This window comes from Scyliorhinus canicula, chromosome 10 (assembly GCF_902713615.1).
Source record: "Scyliorhinus canicula chromosome 10, sScyCan1.1, whole genome shotgun sequence".
NCBI classification, from domain to species: domain Eukaryota; kingdom Metazoa; phylum Chordata; class Chondrichthyes; order Carcharhiniformes; family Scyliorhinidae; genus Scyliorhinus; species Scyliorhinus canicula.
In genome coordinates, this window is record NC_052155.1 from 143,444,221 (window position 1) to 143,462,600 (window position 18,380).

The window sequence follows — 18,380 nt, forward strand, 5'->3', positions numbered from 1 at the left end:
AGATCGAGGAGAGGACACGAAAAGTCGTTGGCGGATAGGATCAAGGAAAACCCTAAGGCTCTCTATAGGTATATCAGGAACAAAAGAATGACTAGAGTAAGATTAGGGCCAATCAAGGATAGTAGTGGAAAGTTGTGTGTGGAATCAGAGGAGATAGGGGAAGCGTTAAATGGATATTTTTCGTCAGTGTTTACCCTGGAGAAAGACAATGTTGTCGAGGAGAACACTCAGGTTCAGTCAACCAGGCTAGATGGAATTGAGGTTCAAAAGGAGGAGGTGTTAGCAATTTTGGAAAATGTCAAAATAGATAAGTCCCCCCTGGGCCAGATGAGATTTATCCTAGGATTCTCTGGGAAGCCAGGGAGGAGATTGCAGAGCCTTTGTCCTTGATCTTTATGTCGTCTTTGTCGACAGGAATAGTGCCGGAAGACTGGAGGATAGCAAATGTTGTCCCCTTGTTCAAGAAGGGGAGTAGAGACAACCCTGGTAATTATAGACCTGTGAGCCTTACTTCGGTTGTGGGTAAAATGTTGGAAAAGGTTATAAGAGATAGGGTTTATAATCATCTTGAAAAGAACAAGTTGATTAGCGATAGTCAACACGGTTTTGTGAAGGGTAGGTCATGCCTCACAAACCTTATTGAGTTTTTTGAGAAGGTGACCAAACAGGTGGATCAGGGTAAAGCTGTTGATGTGGTGTATATGGATTTCAGTAAGGCGTTTGATAAGGTTCCCCACGGTAGGCTATTGCAGAAAATAAGGAAGTATGGAATTGAAGGTGATTTAGCGGTTTGGATCAGTAATTGGCTAGCTGAAAGAAGACAGAGGGTGGTGGTTGATGGCAAATGTTCATCCTGGAGTTCAGTTACTAGTGGTGTACCGCAAGGATCTGTTTTGGGGCCACTGCTGTTTGTCATTTTTATAAATGACCTGGAAGAGGGTGTAGAAGGATGGGTTAGTAAATTTGCAGATGACACGAAGGTCGGTGGAGTTGTGGATAGTGCTGAAGGATGTTATAGGATACAGAGGGACATAGATAAGCTGCAGAGCTGGGCTGAGAGGTGGCAGATGGAGTTTAATGCGGAAAAGTGTGAGGTGGTTCACTTTGGAAGGAGTAACAGGAATGCAGAGTACTGGGCTAATGGCAAGATTCTTGGTAGTGTAGATGAACAGAGAGATCTCGGCATCCAGGTACATAAATCCCTGAAAGTTGCCACCCAGGTTAATAGGGCTGTTAAGAAGGCATATGGTGTGCTAGCCTTTATAAGCAGGGGGATTGAGTTTCGGAACCACAAGGTCATGCTGCAGCTGTACATAACTCTGGTGCGGCCGCACCTGGAGTACTGCGTGCAGTTCTGGTCACCACATTATAGGAAGGATGTGGAAGCTTTGGAAAGGGTTCAGAGGAGATTTACTAGGATGTTGCTTGGTATGGAGGGAAGGTCTTATGAGGAAAGGCTCAGGGACTTGAGGTTGTTTTCGTTAGAGAGAAGGCTGAGAGGTGACTTAATAGAGACATATAAGATAGTCAGAGGGTTAGATAGGGTGGACAGTGAGAGTCTTTTTCCTCGGATGGAGATGATCAACACGAGGGGACATAGCTTTAAATTGAGGGGTGATAGATATAGGACAGATATCAGAGGCAGTTTCTTTACTCAGAGAGTAGTAGGGGTGTGGAACGCCCTGCCTGCAACAGTAGTAGACTCGCCAACTTTAAGGGCATTTAAGTGGTCACTGGATAGACATATGGATGAGAATGGAATAGTGTAGGTCAGATAGGCTTCAGATGGTTTCACAGGTCGGCGCAACATCGAGGGCCGAAGGGCCCGTACTGCGCTGTAGTGTTCTATGTTCTAGTGTTCTATGTTCTATGTTGGTGCTGGTCCGTGGTGTGGGTCAGCCATGTCGTGCCCGTGGCCGACCATGCCCGCTGCCGTTCGCATGCGCAGACCCCCGACTGGAAGTGCAGACCCCTGTATCGGCAGCCGGAGCTGCGAGGAGCACTAGCCTGCTAGCTCCCTGGAAATCGCAGAATCACCCTGGATTTACTCCAGGTAAGTTCAGAGTGATTTGAGTGTGTTTTTTCGCATAGCCCCATTACTGGAGAATCCCACCCACCATCTACCCACCTTGACACCACTTTCCCTGATGTACGCAAGATTGTGGCAGAGGCCGAATGAGACCTTTATGTAGGTGACAGGTCAGGTTACCTGATTGAGTTGTACAGGATTATGAGAGGCATGGAAAGGGTGGACAGGGAGCAGCTATTCCCCTTCGTTGAAGGGCCGGTTATGAGGGGACAAGTTCAAGGTCAGGAGCAGGAGGTTTAGGGGGATTTGAGGACAAGCTCCTTTACCCAGATGGTGGTGACGGTCTGAAATGCACTGCCTGAGAGGGTGACCGAGGCGGGTTGCTTCACATCCTTTAAAAAGTACCTGATGAGCACTTAGCACATCATAACGTTCAAGGCTATGGGCCACGTACTGGTAAATGGGATTAGGTAGGTTGGTCAGGTGTATTTCATGCATCGGTGCAGACTCGATGGGCCGAAGGGCCTCTTCTGCGCTGTGTTATTCTGTGATTCTGTGAATGGCATTGCCTGCCTCAGAACAAATCAAGCTTGGAGAGAAGATCTCAAACTGGATCTTAATCACTTGTTAGCATATGCAAAGAGTCTAATTCCTGTGTCATGCATGGCAAAGAATGCCTCTCGTTTTCCCTTGCTCTTGTTGCCATATGGGGATTTTAGTCGTGTCTGAAAAGCAGCTGCTGTGTGGACTCTTACAAACACTGCGTGTTAGCAAATAGAAAAACAAATGCTAATTTTGGAAATTGAAAACAATTAGCATCAAATTGAGGGATTTCTCTGCAAGTCAGTCCGCATCTAAGAACAGAACAGGCAAGGAAAGAGTTCAAGGTGTGCCTTTGCCATAATGCTGTGAGTTTGATGTGGGTTCTCCCAACATAACATAAGCTGAAGATTGGTGAAAATCTGGAGAATGACATAAATTGAATTCATAAACTTGGACAGACCACTCTGCTTTTACCAGGGCGCGATCTAACCAAATTGCAATAGTGTCCCTTGTTGAGTGCATTTAGCCGGGTGTTTCCCGGTGCTCACAGTGCCAAGAAAGACCATGAACGAGCCTTTGTTTGGGGAACGTCCCGCCGAGGCCATGCTTAGTCCCGTTCCCTACACTGAGAAGCTCCACTATCCATTAAATGGCACCCTGATCTCTTGATTCCCCAATGCCGCCCTCTCCTGCACCCCACCTCACATGGGCAGGGTACCCCCAGGCCCATTCTCTGGCATGGGAAGAATGCCAGCCTGGCACCCTGGCAATGCCCCTGTCAGCCTGGCAATGCCACCGGGGCACCTTGGTGCTGTTTGCAGAAAGAACAATGGGTCATGTTCAAAGAGAAAGTATTGCAGGCAATGTCAAGGTATATTCCCTTGCTTGAGAAAGGTTCAACAAATAAATCCAGAGAGCCTTGGATAAGAAGAGTGATAGATTTGAAGATGAAAAGAATGAAGTGCAGTCGTGATAGATGTGACATTGAAAATATAATGGAAAATCAGACTGAATATACAAGGACCAGATGGGAAGTAAAATCTAACGAGAAAAGCAGGAGAGAAAATGAAAAGAGACTGGCAGGTAACACAAAAGGGAATCCAAGGTCTCCTGTAAGTATATGAATAATGATGGGATGATAAAAGAAAAAGTAGAGCTGATCAGGGATAGAAAAGGGGACATGCATATAGAGGCAGGAAAAGTTACAGAGGTATCAAATGGGTACATTGCATCTGAATAATCTGTTACCCAGGCTGGGGTGAGAGAGGAAGTAACTGGTACATTAGAAGAATTCACAATTGAGAATGAGTGTCTGAAAAGCTATCTTTACCTCAAATTGATAAAATACAAGGACTGGATGAGATACATCAAATAGTACTGGGGAAGTGAGAGTGGAAATTAGAGGTTCCAGTGATAATCTCACAGCCTTCCTTGCACACAGGGGTGGTGCCAGAGGACTGGAGAATTGTGAATATTACACCCTTGTTGTAAAAGGGGTGCAAGGACAAAGCCAGCAATGACAGACCAGTCAGTATGACTTCAGTGTTAGGAAACTATAGTACGGGACAAAATCAATAGTCTCTTTATCAAGCGGCCGGCACAATAGCACAAGTGAATAGCACTGTGGCTTCACAGCACCAGGGTCCCAGGTTCGATTCCCCGCTGGGTCACTGTCTGTGTGGAGTCTGCAAGTTCTCCCCGTGCCTGCGTGGGTTTCCTCCGGGTGCTCCGGTCTCCTCCCACAGTCCAAAGACGTGCAGGTTAGGTGGATTGGCCATGATAAATTGCCCTAAGTGACCAAAAATGTTAGGAGGGGTTGATTGGGTTACGGGGATAGGGTGGAAGTGAGGGCTTAACTGGGTCGGTGCAGACTCGATGGGCCGAATGGCCTCCATCTGCACTGTATGTTCTATGTTCGATAAGTGCAGGTAATCATGGAAAGCCAACATCGATTCATTAATGGAAAATCATGTTTGACTAACTTCATAGAATCATAGAATTTACAGTGCAGAAGGAGGCCATTCGGCCCATCGAGTCTGCACAGGCTCTTGGAAAGAGCACCCTACCCAAGGCCAACACCTCCACCTTATCCCCATAACCCAGTAACCCCACCCAACACTAAGGGCAATTTTGGACACTAAGGGCAATTTATCATGGCCAATCCACCTAACCTGCACATCTTTGGACTGTGGGAGGAAACCGGAGCACCCGGACGAAACCCACGCACACACGGGGAGGATGTGCAGACGCCACACAGACAGTGACCCAAGCCGGAATCGAACCTGGGACCCTGGAGCTGTGAAGCAATTGTACTATCCACAAGGCTACCGTGCTGGAGTTTTTTGAAGTGTTTACAGAAATGGTTATTAACGCCAATGCTGTTGATGTGATGTGTACAGATTTTCAAAAGATATTTGATACAGGACCACACAACAGACCTATGAGCAAAATTTTAGCTCATGGAATAAAGAAGTTGGTTAAGTTACAGGAAACAGAAAGGCTGTTTTTTCAAATTGGAGGAAGATTTGCAGTTAAATTCCAAAGGGGTTAGTGTTGGGTTAGAGTAGGTGAATCCTGAGGAAGGAGCAGTGCTCCGAAAGCTAGTGTTTGAAACAAGTATGTTGGACTTTAACCTGGTGTTGTAAGACTTCTTACTGTGCTCATCCCAGTCCAACGCCAGCATCTCCACATCATGAACTGAACAGTGTGGGAAAAGTTGCTTCTATTCTCCAATGCTGAAACATTTTTGTTAATCCAATAGAGCATTTTTGTTTTAAAACCAAAAACTGATAACTAAATAAATTGTTCCTTGGACAATCAGTAAAATATTTGTTAATGAGTGCCTGTATGAAGTGCTTTCTAAGACGTTGTTTGCAACTCTTTTTCAGGTGCTAATGAAAAGACTGATCGAAACCCACGACCGCTTGAAAGATTTGCACGTAAGTACAATATGCTAATTTTTATTCCGTCGTTAAATGTTGACCAATGAAATACGGTCTTCCAGATACCCTTACAAACTACTCTAGTAGCTCCCTTCTCAGAACGTCTGCACCTGCTCTCCCAGGTTTTTGCTTCCATGTCCATTCTTTAGCCTGGTTGCCTCACTCCCTTTTTGGATTCCTCAAATGCAACCTGAATTTCATCCAAGTGCTGTCTAAAATCATGTAGTTAAATTATTTTTTCTTCTACAAATATCTGAGGAAACCTTGGATTAACTTAGATAACAGGCAAGGAGCAAAATGCACGATTTACCAAAGCATGTTTGTAGCGATGCCTGCTATTCAAAGGATAGCGGCATAAGGCCCAGAGCTAAGCAAGTTGCATATTGGCCAAGCAGAGAGCCCAAGATCATACAAGGTTAGCACCATATAAACTAGCTTGAACAACTTTTCAGAAAGATGGGCATCAATTGTGACTGGCAGTCTTCGCCTCTGTTCTTCTGCCCCCATAATTCCAGGGGTTGGAGGGTGAGAGGATAACCCGTTCAAAGCCTGGGTACACACCACCTGCGCAGTATCAAGGTCACCCCATTGTCTAGTGTTCAGTCCCCATTCTTCTGTTGACCCTCTTATGGGGATGTTCAATGGAAGCTTTGATCAAAGTTTGCTAGTGTCACACGGGAGGATTTAACTAGTATGGCAGGGGGGTGTGAACTGGAGCAACGGGAGTGTGTGAGGAGCACCCAGATGTCATCCATTGACATTTTCTTTTCAACCTACATTTGCCCTTGTTCCTTCCTGTCCAAGAAACCACAGTCAGTTCTACAAATCAGACTGCACTCTTCTTTAATCTCTTGCTGATTTATCCCTCTTTTGGTTCCCCTGCGTCAGCCAATTTTTCTCAATAATTGGCTGACTTTCTATACCTCTTTCCAACACATAATTTCATTTCTTCTCGAAGTTCTTTAGATCCACCACCTTCATAAAATTTGTTGCTTAAAAGCCAACTCATCTTTGGCAAATTTTGTGAAATCTTAGAGTGCTGCTATTTGTTGGTTTTATTTGACAATTTTTATAGGCTAAATTTGCAGCGGACACAAAGATATGTCGGGAAGTATATTGTGAAGAGGACATAATGTGGTTGAAGACGGATAGATTGAGTGAATGGTCAAAAATCTAGCAGATGGAGCAAAACATGGAAAAATGTAAAATTGCTGACATTGACAGGAAGAACAAATAAAGCAGAATATCACTGAAATGGAAAACAGCTCCCGAATTCCAAGGTGCAGAGCGATCCAGGTCTCCTGCTGCATGAGTCACAAAATGTTAATATGCAGGTCCAGCAGGTAATTTAAAGTTTAGTGGAATGCTGTCCTTTATTAGGAGAGGAATTAAACATAAAAGTAAGGATGTTATGGTTCACTGATACTGCGTATTGGTGAGATCATGAGGTGCAATTAGGTGACTGGTTTGTGCCCGGCAAGGATCCAGGTGTTACGCCGTTGCTGGACGAGATCCAGATCTGCATATTCAAATGAGCCATTAGATTCGTCCATTAGTTAACGGCCATACCTGCGAGACCTTACCAGAGATAACCATCTCCAGACAGGGCTGGGTACGATACTTTGCATCTTGTAGTTAATTACCAGTTCTTTAGTTTTGCTGATGTTGTGGGAGATATTGTTGTCGTTACACCATACAACTAGGTTCTCTACATCCCTCCTACACTCTGACTCATCATTGTCTGAGATCCGGCCCACTATCGTCGTGTCATCTGCAAACTTGTCGGTGGAGTTGGAGCCAAATTTTGCTGCACAGTCGTGTGTGTATAAGGAGTATAGTAGCGGGCTAAGTATGCAGCCTTGCAGGGCCCCGGTATTGAGGACTATCATGGAGGTTGTTGTTTATCCTTACTGATTGTCGTCTTTTGGTCAGGTAGCCGAGGATCCAGTTGCAGAGGGAGGTGCCAAATCGTACGTCTTGGAGCTTTGATATGAGCTTGGCTGGGAATAGTGTTGAAGGTGCAGCTCTAGTCAATGAATTGGAGTCGGACGTAGGAGTCCTTGTTGTCGAGATGCTCCAAGGATGAGTGTAGGGCCAGGGAGATCACGTCTGCTGTGTACTGGTTGTGGTAGTATGCAAATTGCAGTGGATCAAGGTGTTCTGGGACTATGGAGTTGATGTGTCTCATAACCAACTTCTAAAAGCACTTCATAATGATAGATGTCAAAGCCACCGGACAGTAGTTGTTAAGACTTGTTGCTTGGTTCTTCTTTGGCACCGGTATAATGGTGGTCTTCTTGAAGTAGGTGGGAACCTCAGAACAGAGTAGGAAGAGGTTGAAGATGTCTGCGAACACATCTGCCAGTTGGTCTGCGCAGGATCTGAGCACATGGCCAGGGACCCTGTCAGGACCCGCCACTCTCCGAGGGTTCACTTTCAAGAAGGCCGATCTGACTTCGGAAGCTGTGATTGTAGGTATGGATCTGTCTGAGGCAGTTGACAATGGTTTCCTGCTCAAACTGAGCATAGAATGCATTGAGTTCGACTTACGGTGGCGTCCATGGTGTGAGTGGTCACACACAGGACAGCTCTTGCTCAAAGGCAGAGGACAATCCTCTTTTCACCTGATATCAGGTATAATTTTGATGAAAAGGTGGAATTGATGGCGGGAGGCATGTAGTTTCCCCTGGGAGTGGTATTACGAGAGGTAACTGCTGGTTCCCAAACCCGGCAGAAGCCGATGAGAGATCTGGCCAAAGAGTTGGAGGGCACCTGTACTGCAGCAGCCAGTGTGAGGATGGCAGAGGGGGAAGGGCCATTGCAAGGTGGAAGGTCCCAGCTGGAGCAGTTGATGGCTTTTATTACGGAGGAATTCTGCCAGCAGAGGAAAAAAATACGGGAGGATCGCTCGAAGGCCATCGAAGGAGCTGTGGCACCCCTGAAGAGTTCGATGAAGGATTTGAGAAGTGCTTGGAGGTGCAGGCGTCACAGACCCGAGAGCGCGAAGGAGTAATCTCGGACCACAGCAATCGTGTGGTGGCTCTGCAGGTGGAGCTGGGGCTTTTGGAGATATTTGCAAAACGTTGAGGGTAAAGGCGGAGGAGCAGGAGAACATCTTGAGAAGGCCGAATCTGCGAATAATGGGCCTGCCTGAACGGGTGGAAGGTGTGAGTGCCACGAGGTACGTCTTGAAGATGCTGGCGGGGCTGGTGGCGGGAAGGGGGTGCTAGATATCGTCCCTGAAGTGGACAGAACGCACAAGTCCCTGAGGCAGAAGCTTAGAGCTGTAGAGTTGCCATGGGCAGTGATCGTGAGACTCCACAAACTTGTGGAGAAAGAGAAGACTTTTCATTGGGCCAGGGTAAAACGGGCCTGCGAATGGCAGGGAACAAGGTCCGAATATGTCAGGACATTGGAGATAGGTTGGTGAAACGGCTGGCAGGGTTCAACAAGGCCAAGACGGTGCTGTACCGCGAATCAGGTTTGGGGTGCTCCACCCGACGAAATTATGGGTGACATTTAAAGGCCGGGAATATTACTTTGAGACCCCACAAGCGGCCGAGGACTTCATCAAGGAGCATAAACTGGGGGAAGAACTGAGTAGACAATGTTTGGGAATAAGGGTGTGATGTGCCATCAATGATCAGAAGACGAGTAGTGAACGTAATTGAGGCTTTAATTATCGAAACAGAAAGCCTCCTGGCCTCTGATCCTGAGCTGGGGCAGAGGCGGAGACCAGCTACCTTTATACCGAGCCCGAGGGAAGGCGGAGCCTTCAGGCAGTGGTTTACCACATTACATGTAATACAATGGCAGTTTACCACAATACACATATTATATACTACAGTGGTTTACCACAGTGTGTCGGTATTTTGTAATGGTTGGGAACACATTTGAAGTGAGGGTAGGTATTAGGGGATTTTTGCTCCCTCTGGTTTGGAGGGGGTCCTTTTTTGGGTTTGCTGTTTACTATTGGGATTATAAAGGGTGGTAGGGGTAAAACGTTTATGTGGGGATGGATGTTCTTATCCCCTCCTCCTGTTTTATGGGGCTGTTTGTGTTTAGCGTTTGTTTTTTTGCTTTCGGGGGAGGTGATCAGGTTAAGTCTTTGTTTCAGTGGGGGGAAGGTAAGGTCACCAGGGAGCCATCTTTTCTGAGCTGGGTGGGGGGAGGGGGAGGGGAGGTTATTGTGAGGAGCCTTTGGGCAGGGGCTGCCACGCTAGCAAGTAATGCTGGTGAACGAAAGTGAGGTGGGGAGAAGGCCACGTAAGGTGGCCGAGTGGGGGAGGGGAGTGGGAGAGGTTGACGCGACATTGCAGGGTGTGAGAGCTGACATGGTCGCGGCAGAGAAAGGGGTTATCTGGGATGGCCAGGTACAGGTGGAATTAATGGGACTGGAGCTTAGTGGGGACTCAATGGACCGGTTAACAGATCACGGGTGTTTGCGCACCTCAGGAGCTTGAAAGCGGAGGTGGTCATTCGGCAGGAGACGCACCTCCGAGTGAAGGACCAGGTTAGGTTAAGGAAGGGGTCGGCTGGGCAGGGTTTCCATTCAGGGTTTGATTCGAAATCAACGGGAGTGGCAATTTTAATGAACAAAAAAATGGGATTTGTGAGTGCAAAGGAGGTGAAGGATCCGGGTGGGAGGTATGCGATTGTGAGTGGGGTATTGGAAGGGGCTCTGGTGGTGTTGGTAAATGTGTATGCACCAAATTGGGATTATGTAGGTTTTATGAGGGGGTTGCTAACAGCAAACCTGGATTGGCTACGCAGCAGTTGATCATGTGAGGAGATTTTAATTGTGTCCATGAGCCACGGGTGGATTAGAGGCGCCCCATGTTGATGGGTAGGGTACAAATGGCAAAGGAACTGGGTGTTTTTATGGAAAGGATGAGTATGGTGGATCCATGGTGCATTCAGAACTCGGGGGGCGGGGGGGGAACATTTTGTTTTTTGCACGTTCATAAGGCATATTTGAGGATTGATTATTTTGTGGTGAGCAGGGACATTTTCGTTAGCGTGGAGGGGGCAGATAGTTATTTTGGACAATGCTGGAGATTCTGCTTAGACTGGGATGAGAGCAGAGGCCGGGGTGGGGGTTTGATTCAGGACTGCTGGTGGATGGAGTCTTTTGTGACAAGGTGCCGGCAGCGATTAAGGAGTATGTGGAGTTGAACCAGAATGGGAAGGTGTCGGCAGCCAATTTTTGGGAAACGCTGAAGGTTCAGTGGGAAATTATCTCCTTTAAGATGAGCCCAGACAAGGAAAGGAGGGAGGAATGTGACTGTCTAATGAGCGAGATAATGGAGGTGGATATTCGAGGCTGCCCACCACGGAGGGATTGGCGAAGGGGAAAAGGTCACAGGGGCAGTTTGTTAGGCTGACAACGGGGACGATGGTAGGGACACTATGTAGGGCAAGAGGGGTGCACCAGCTGCGGAGGCAGGCCGCATCCAGAGAAATATTGAGGATATGGACTGGGGCTGGGGAGGTGGTGTTGGAGCCGGGGAAGATAAATGAGGCGTTTAGGAGTACTAGTAGGGACTGTACAAGCAGTCCCAGGGGGAGAGGAGGGGCACACGGGGTGGTTTCTGGATGAGCTGGAGTTTGCCGAGTTGAAGAAAGCAAAGAGGCAGGTGTTGGAGGAAGCCCTGGGCTGAGGGAGGTGCTGGATAGTATCAGGGGTATGAAGTCAGGGAAGGCCCTGGGGTCGGAAGGGTATCCAGTGGAGTTTTATAAGGAATTCGCAACGGATTTGGCACCACATCTGTTGGGGGCATTTGATAAAGCGTTGGAGAAGTGGGAGCTGCCGGAGACGATGATGCAGGCAGTTATTACGTTAATTCCAAAAAAGAGGAAGGACCCGGTGGAATGTGCGTCGTATAGGCCCATAACACAGTTGAACACGGATGTGAAAGTATTGGCTAAGTTGTTTGCTGAGATGATGGAGGTTGTGACCTGGGGGTGGTTGCAGAGGATCAAACAGGCTTCGTAAAAGGCAGGTGTGGTGAATGTGATTCACACCGGATTATAATCTGTATATACATGTGCCTATATTGTAAGTGCAGTTGCACTACCTGACCACCAGGGGGAGTAACTCTGGGAATGCTCGAGAATTGTACTGGGCTTCTCCCTTGCTTTCGCCCAGGACTCCTCCCCCTGAAGCTGCTGTATAAAGATCAGTGCCACATGGTCAGCCGGCCAGTTCATCGAAAGTTCAATGGCTAACCGGCTGTCTCTGTTGTGAGTATATTAAAACCGCTATTCTAATCCTACAAGCATGTGTCCGTAGAATTGTTGGTTCCAACAATTTAATGTACTCAGGAAACAGTCGAAGAAATCATGGAAGCAGCCCTTAAGCCCGGACGCCTAGAACTCGACCCACAGGATGCAGAGGCTAAGGAAATTTTTTCCCACTGGCTGAGATGTTTTAAAGCCTACCTGGCAGAAGCCAGCATCGGCGGAACAACGGAGGAACAAAAACTCAGCCTACTGCACGCGAGGGCAAGCCACAGAATCTCCACGCAGCTAAATCCGGCCGGTTCTTACACCGCAGCGCTGGCAATATTGGACAAAATGTACGTTAGGCCCATTAACGAGGTTTATGCACGCCACGTGTTTACGACTCGCCGTCAGCGGCTGACAGAAATGCTGGCCGAGTTTGTAAGGGAATTGAACAATCTTTCCAATGACTGTAATTATCAAGCCATTACCGCGGCTGAACATAGGGAGCTTCCTGTGCGGGGCGTTTTCGTGGCGGGCCTTAGGTCTAACTATGTGCGCCAAAGACTGCTAGAAAAGGGGGCCCAGGACTTAGACACTACTGTGGAGGCTGCTACCACTATGGAAGTTTCCTTCCGCAGCCTCACCTCGTTTCCCGCGGACCCCGCGACCTCATCGTGGACCCCCGACCAACAACTCCCCCAGGCCTGTGCTGCACGGCCCCCCAGCTACCGCGCTGCCAAAGCCAGTTACTCTGCTGCCCCAGCCAACTACTCAGCTGCTCCAGCCAGCTACTCGGCTGCTTCAGCCTGCCATTTCTGTGGCCAAAGCCAGCACCCGCGGCAGCACTACCCAGCCCGATCCACGACCTGCAGCAGCTGCGGGCGAAAAGGACACTATGCAAGAGTGTGTCTGGCGAAGAAAGCCCCAGCCTCTAACCCTCCCACGGCTCAAAGCACTCGTTCCCTGAATTCACAGGCCTGCAGGCCCTGAAATGCTGCAGCCTGTATGCCGACTCCGCCCCCACCCGACATGTGCGACTCATGGCCATCTTGGCAATCCTCCTCCATGCGGCCGGCCATGTGCGACTCATGGGGGCAGCCATCTTGGCAATCCTCCTCCATGCGGCCGGCCATGTGCGACTCATGGGGGCGGCCATCTTGGGATCCATCCCCTTCAAACTCTGAAACTCACCTCGACGACTACGAACTCAGAGGGCAGTCATCACGGGGCCACTCCAGCACAGCTGATCGAGCCGCCATCTACCCGCAACTCAGCGCAGTCACCCTGGATCAATCCCGCCCCAAGCACCTACGAAGTTCGATGGCGGAGGTCCAGATCAACGGGTACAGCACGCCATGCCTCTTTGACTCCGGGAGCACCGAGAGCTTTATACACCCAGAGCTGGTAAGACGCTGTTCGCTTTCTATTTTTCCGGTGAGCCAAACTATCGCCCTCGCTTCGGGCTCCCACTCAGTCCAAATCCAAGGACGCACCGTTGCTACGCTCACAATTTGAGGCGCTAGTTATTCTAAATTTAAACTTTATGTCCTGCCCGACCTCTGCGCGCCACTCTTATTAGGCCTGGATTTCCAGTGCAACCTCAAGAGCCTCACCCTCAGCTTTGGCGGGCCCCTGCCCCCACTCACTATCTGCAGCCTAACCACGCTGCGCATCTCCCCCCCTCCGCTCTTCGCCAATCTTACTCCAGATTGCAAGCCAGTAGCTACTCGCAGCAGGTGATACAGCCTACAGGATAGGGTCTTTATCCGATCAGAGGTCCGACGGCTGCTCAGTGAGGGGATCATAGAGGCCAGTAATAGTCCCTGTTCGGTTTCCCCAGCTACATGCACAGCGACCGGGGTTCGTCCTTTATGAGCGACGAGCTGCGTCAGTACCTGCTCGACAAGGGCATCGCCTCGAGCAGGACTACCAACTACAACCCCAGGGGGAACGGACAGGTGGAGAGGGAGAACGCGACTGTCTGGAAGACCGTCCTACTGACCCTCCGGTCTAGAAAACTCCAAGTCTCCCAATGGCAAGAAGTCCTCCCCGACGCGCTCCACGCAATCCGATCCCTCCTCTGTGCAGCTACAAATCAAACACCTCACGAGCGACTCTTCAATTTTTCTAGGAGCACTACCCCGGGAGTCTTACTTCCGGCGTGGCTGAGGACACCAGGAAGCACGTCAGGGGGCACAAAACTGACCCCCTTGTTGAAAAGGTGCGCCTCCTCCATTCCAACCCCCAGTACGCATTTGTGGAGTTCCCGGACGGTCGCCAGGACACAGTATCCCTTCGGGACCTGGATCCAGCCCCCCCCTACCCCCACTGAGGAACCCCTTACCCCGTTCCCTATGCTGCCGCCTCCTCGCACCCCCGATTCCGCAAGCTCACCCCACCGGTTCCACGCGCCAGAACCAGCCCGCCCCCAGTGCCCCCAGTCTCCGGTCGAGCCAGAGGTGTATAAAGTTCGGACGAGACCCGCCCCGGAGTCTGCCATCGTACCCCAGCTCTCAACACCCACCCAGCCACCGCAAGAGGCTGCAACCACGGTGCTCCGCAGATCAAAACGAACAATTCGTCCACCAGACAGACTAACTGTGAGCCACCACCCCCGCTGACTCGATTTTTTTCACAGGGGGTGAATGTGGTGAATGTGATTCACACCGGACTATAATCTGTATATACATGTGCCTATATTGTAAGTGCAGTTGCACTACCTGACCACCAGGGGGAGTAACTCTGGGAATGCTCGAGAATTGTACTGGGCTTCTCCCTTGGTTTCGCCCAGGACTCCTCCCCCTGGAGCTGCTGTATAAAGATCAGTGGCACATGGTCAGCCGGCCAGTTCACGGAAAGTTCAATGGCTAACCGGCTAGCTCTGTTGTGAGTATATTTAAACCGTTATTCTAATCCTACAAGCACGTGTCCGTAGAATTGTTGGTTCCAACAGCAGGCAGCTCACGGATAATATAAGAAGGTGGTTGAAAATAGTTATGAATCCGTCGGGAGCCCTGGTACCGGAGGTGATGGTGTCCATGGATGCGGAGAAGGCATTTGACTGGGTGGAGTGCCGGTACTTGTTCGAGGTTCTGGGAAGGTTTGGGTTTGGGTGCGGTTGCTGTATGTGGCACCAAGAGCAAGTGTGAGGATGAATGATATGAGCTTGCAAAGCTTTGAATTTCACTGGGGAATGAGGCAGCGGTGCCCGCTGTCACCGTTGTTGTTTGCGCTGGCCATGACTCTTAGGGGATCGGCGGAGTGGCGGGGGATTACGAGGGGACAGAGGGAGCATGGGTGTAGTCTCTTTGCCGATGACCTCTTGCTGTTATGGTTCTGATCCGTTGGAGAGTATGGGAAGGATTATGGGCCTGTTGGGGAGGTTTGGAGGGTTCTCAGGGTACAAGCTGAATGTAGGGAAAAAGAAGGTTTTCCCGGTGAATGAGCTGGCACAGCAGGCTAATTTAGGGGGGGATGCCATTTAAGGTGGCAAGAGGTTCAGGTATTTGGGGATTCAGGTAGCGAGGCAATGGACGGCACTCCATAAGTGGAACTTAGCAAAGCTGATGGAGAAAACCAGGGGGGGGATCTTAAGAGGTGGGATACACTGCACTTAACGTTGGCGGGGAGGGTCCAAGTGGTGAAAACAAATATTCAGCCGAGTTTCCTGTTTATTTTTCAGGCTCTCCTGATCTGTATACCAAAGGCCTTTTTTCGGAAACTGGACATGATTATTTCGGAATTTGTATGAGCGGGGAAGGTGCCCAGGGTCCTGTGACAGAGGCAGAGGCAGAAGTGGGGGTTGGTGTTGCCAAACGCCCTTCATTATTACTGGGCCGCAAATCTGGAAAAGGTGTGGCAATGGTGGGAAGGAGAAGGGGTAGAGTGGGTTAGGATGGAGGAGGAATCTTGTAAGGGGTCCAGCCATGGCAATGGTGACGGCAGTGTTGCCAATGGCTCTGAGTAGGTATTCAGGGAGCCCGGTGGTGCAGTCCACGGTGAACATATGGAATCAGTTGAGGAGGTATTTTAGGGTGGAAGGGATGTCAGTGTTAACGTGGCTGTGCGAGAATCATGGGTTTGAGCCAGTTGTTATATCACCATGATTGTTAATATGTTGTATTCTTTGTCCTTTCTTCCAGAATAACCTGATGTAGTGTTGACAAAGAATATACCAATCAAAAGATTGAAACAAAACTAATTTATTATTACACTTCTAATTAAATGAAGTTCGAACACTCTACTGTGCTACAGATAATGAGTAAATGATATTGAATCTATCTTGCGGTACTGGATATTATATCTAGTCACTATACACTATGATTTAACCTCGTGCTATCTCTATTCTCTCTAAGCTTCTTTTTGTGCTTTCACCATGCTTCTCCTTACTCTATTCCCAGAATTCCCTGAGAGTCTGTCTTAAATGCAGAGAAGTAGTGACACCCTTTAGTGTTTGATTTACACAGAGTTGTAATTATTAACCCTTCACTAACCTGACTATACACATATCATTACACCGGGGGGTATGGATAGTGTATACAGGAGATTAAAGGAAGTGGGGTTGTCAAGGTGAGGGATCTGTATTTAGAGGAAGGGTTCGCCAGTTTGGAGGAGCTAAGGGAGAAGGTGGAACTGCCGAGGGTGAGCGAGTTCAGGTATCTGCAGGTCAGGGACTTTGCGCGAAAGGTCTGGAAGGAGTTCCCTAGGTTGCCGGGATACACCCTGATGGAGTGACTGCTGCTTCCGGATGTGAAAGGGAAGGGAAGATTTGGGGATATATACAGGTGACTGAGAGAGCAGGGAGGCGAGCGGGTGGTGAAGATCAAGGAAAAATGGGAAGGGGAGCTGGAAGGAGAGATCAATTAGGTGTATGGGGTGAGGCACTTTGTAAGGTAAACGGGACTTCCTCTTGTGCAAGGATGAACCGGTTTAAGGTGGTGCACAGGGTGCATATGACTCGGGCAAGTATGAGTGGGTTTTTCCAGGGGGTGGCAGATGAGTGTGAGAACTGTGGCCTGGGGGCCAGAAAATCACACGCACATGTTATAGAAGATAGAACAGTACAGCACAGAACAGGCCCTTCGGCCCTCAATGTTGTGCCGAGCCATGATCACCCTACTCAAACCCACGTATCCACCCTATACCCGTAACCCAACAACCCCCCCCCCCCCCCTTAATCTTACTTTTATTAGGACACTACGGGCAATTTAGCATGGCCAATCCACCTAACCCTTCTGGGGTTCTGGGGTTGCAAAAAATTGGGAAGATTCTGGGCGGGAGTGTTCGCCGTCTTGCCAGTATAGTGGAGGAGGAGGTGGACCAAGCTTCTTTGGTGGCGATATTTGGGGTTTCAGCGAAGCTGGAGCTTTTGGGGAAGAGGAAGGCCGATGTCGTGGCCTTCACCTCTCTGATTGCCCAGTGGCAAATTTTATCGGAGTGGTAGTTGGCATTGCCACCGGGGGTAGCGGATTGGTTGGGTGACCTACAACTTCCTACGGTTGGAGAACATAAAGATGAGTTATGGGGCTCTACAGAGAGGTTTGAGAAAAGGTGGGGGATGTTCATGACTGTTTGAGGAGTTGTTCGTCACGGGATGGGGGGAGGTGGAGGGGGGCTGAAGGGTGAAAAGGGGGAAAAGGGGCAGCACGGTGGCCCAGTGGTTAGCACAACTGCCTCATGGCGCTGAGGTCCCAGGTTCGATCCCGGCTCTGGGTCACTGTCTGTGTGGAGTTTGCACATTCTCCCCGTGTCTGCGTGGGTTTCGCCCCCACAACCCAAAAATGTGGAGAGTAGGTGGATTGGCCACGCTAAATTGCCCCTTAATTGGAAAAAATAATTGGTTAATCTAAATTTTAAAAAAAGAAAAAGAAAAGGGGGAAAAGGTTGTCCAAACCTATGGTTGATTGTTGGGAAGTATGTTTCCCAGATTTTATGTGCTGAACCTGTTTTGATACACGTATGTAAAAAAATACATTTTAAAAAAAGAATGCATTGAGTTCATCGGGGAGTGGTGTGCTGCTGCCGGACATTCTACTCGGCTTTGCTTTGTAGCTCGTTACATTGTTTAAGCCTTGCCACAGCTGACAAGAGTCCATGATGTTAGTCTGTGACTCTAACTCTAGACAGCTGGTATTGTCTCTTGGCATCGCTGATGGCTTTGCAGAGGTCACACCTGGATTTCTTGTATAGGTCAGGGTCACCTGTCTTGAACATCTCAGACCTGGCCTTCAGTAGGAAGTGAATCTCCCGATTTATGGTTGGGGAACATCCGTACTACTTTCTTTCACATGCAGTCTTCTACACACTTGTTGATGATGTCTGTGATGGTGGTGGCACACTCGTTTAGTTCTTTAATATGGACCAGCCCACCTGAGTCCAAGCAGTCACGTAGGAGCTCTTCTGTTGCCTCGGATCAGCATTGCACAGCCTTTTGACATGAGTCTTCCACTTAAGTTCTGATTGGGGGCTGGTTTAGTTCACTGGGCTAAATCACTGGCTTTTAAAGCAGACCAAGCAGGCCAGCAGCACGGTCCGATTCCTGTACCAGCCTCCCCGAACAGGCGCCGGAATGTGGCGACTAGGGACTTTTCACAGTAATTTCATTGAAGCCTACTCGTGACAATAAGCGATTTTCAATTTTT

General features: G+C 49.0%; 1 protein-coding gene across 1 annotated transcript in view; it reads left to right on the forward strand.

Annotated features, from left to right (window-relative positions):
- LOC119972150 (calcium/calmodulin-dependent 3',5'-cyclic nucleotide phosphodiesterase 1C-like) overlaps positions 1–18,380 on the forward strand; it is a 241,394-nt gene that overhangs the window by 125,179 nt on the left and 97,835 nt on the right. Inside the window, exon 2 of the mRNA XM_038808480.1 lies at positions 5,461–5,511. Coding sequence (XP_038664408.1) covers positions 5,461–5,511 — 51 coding nt within the window. The remainder of the gene's footprint in view (positions 1–5,460; positions 5,512–18,380) is intronic.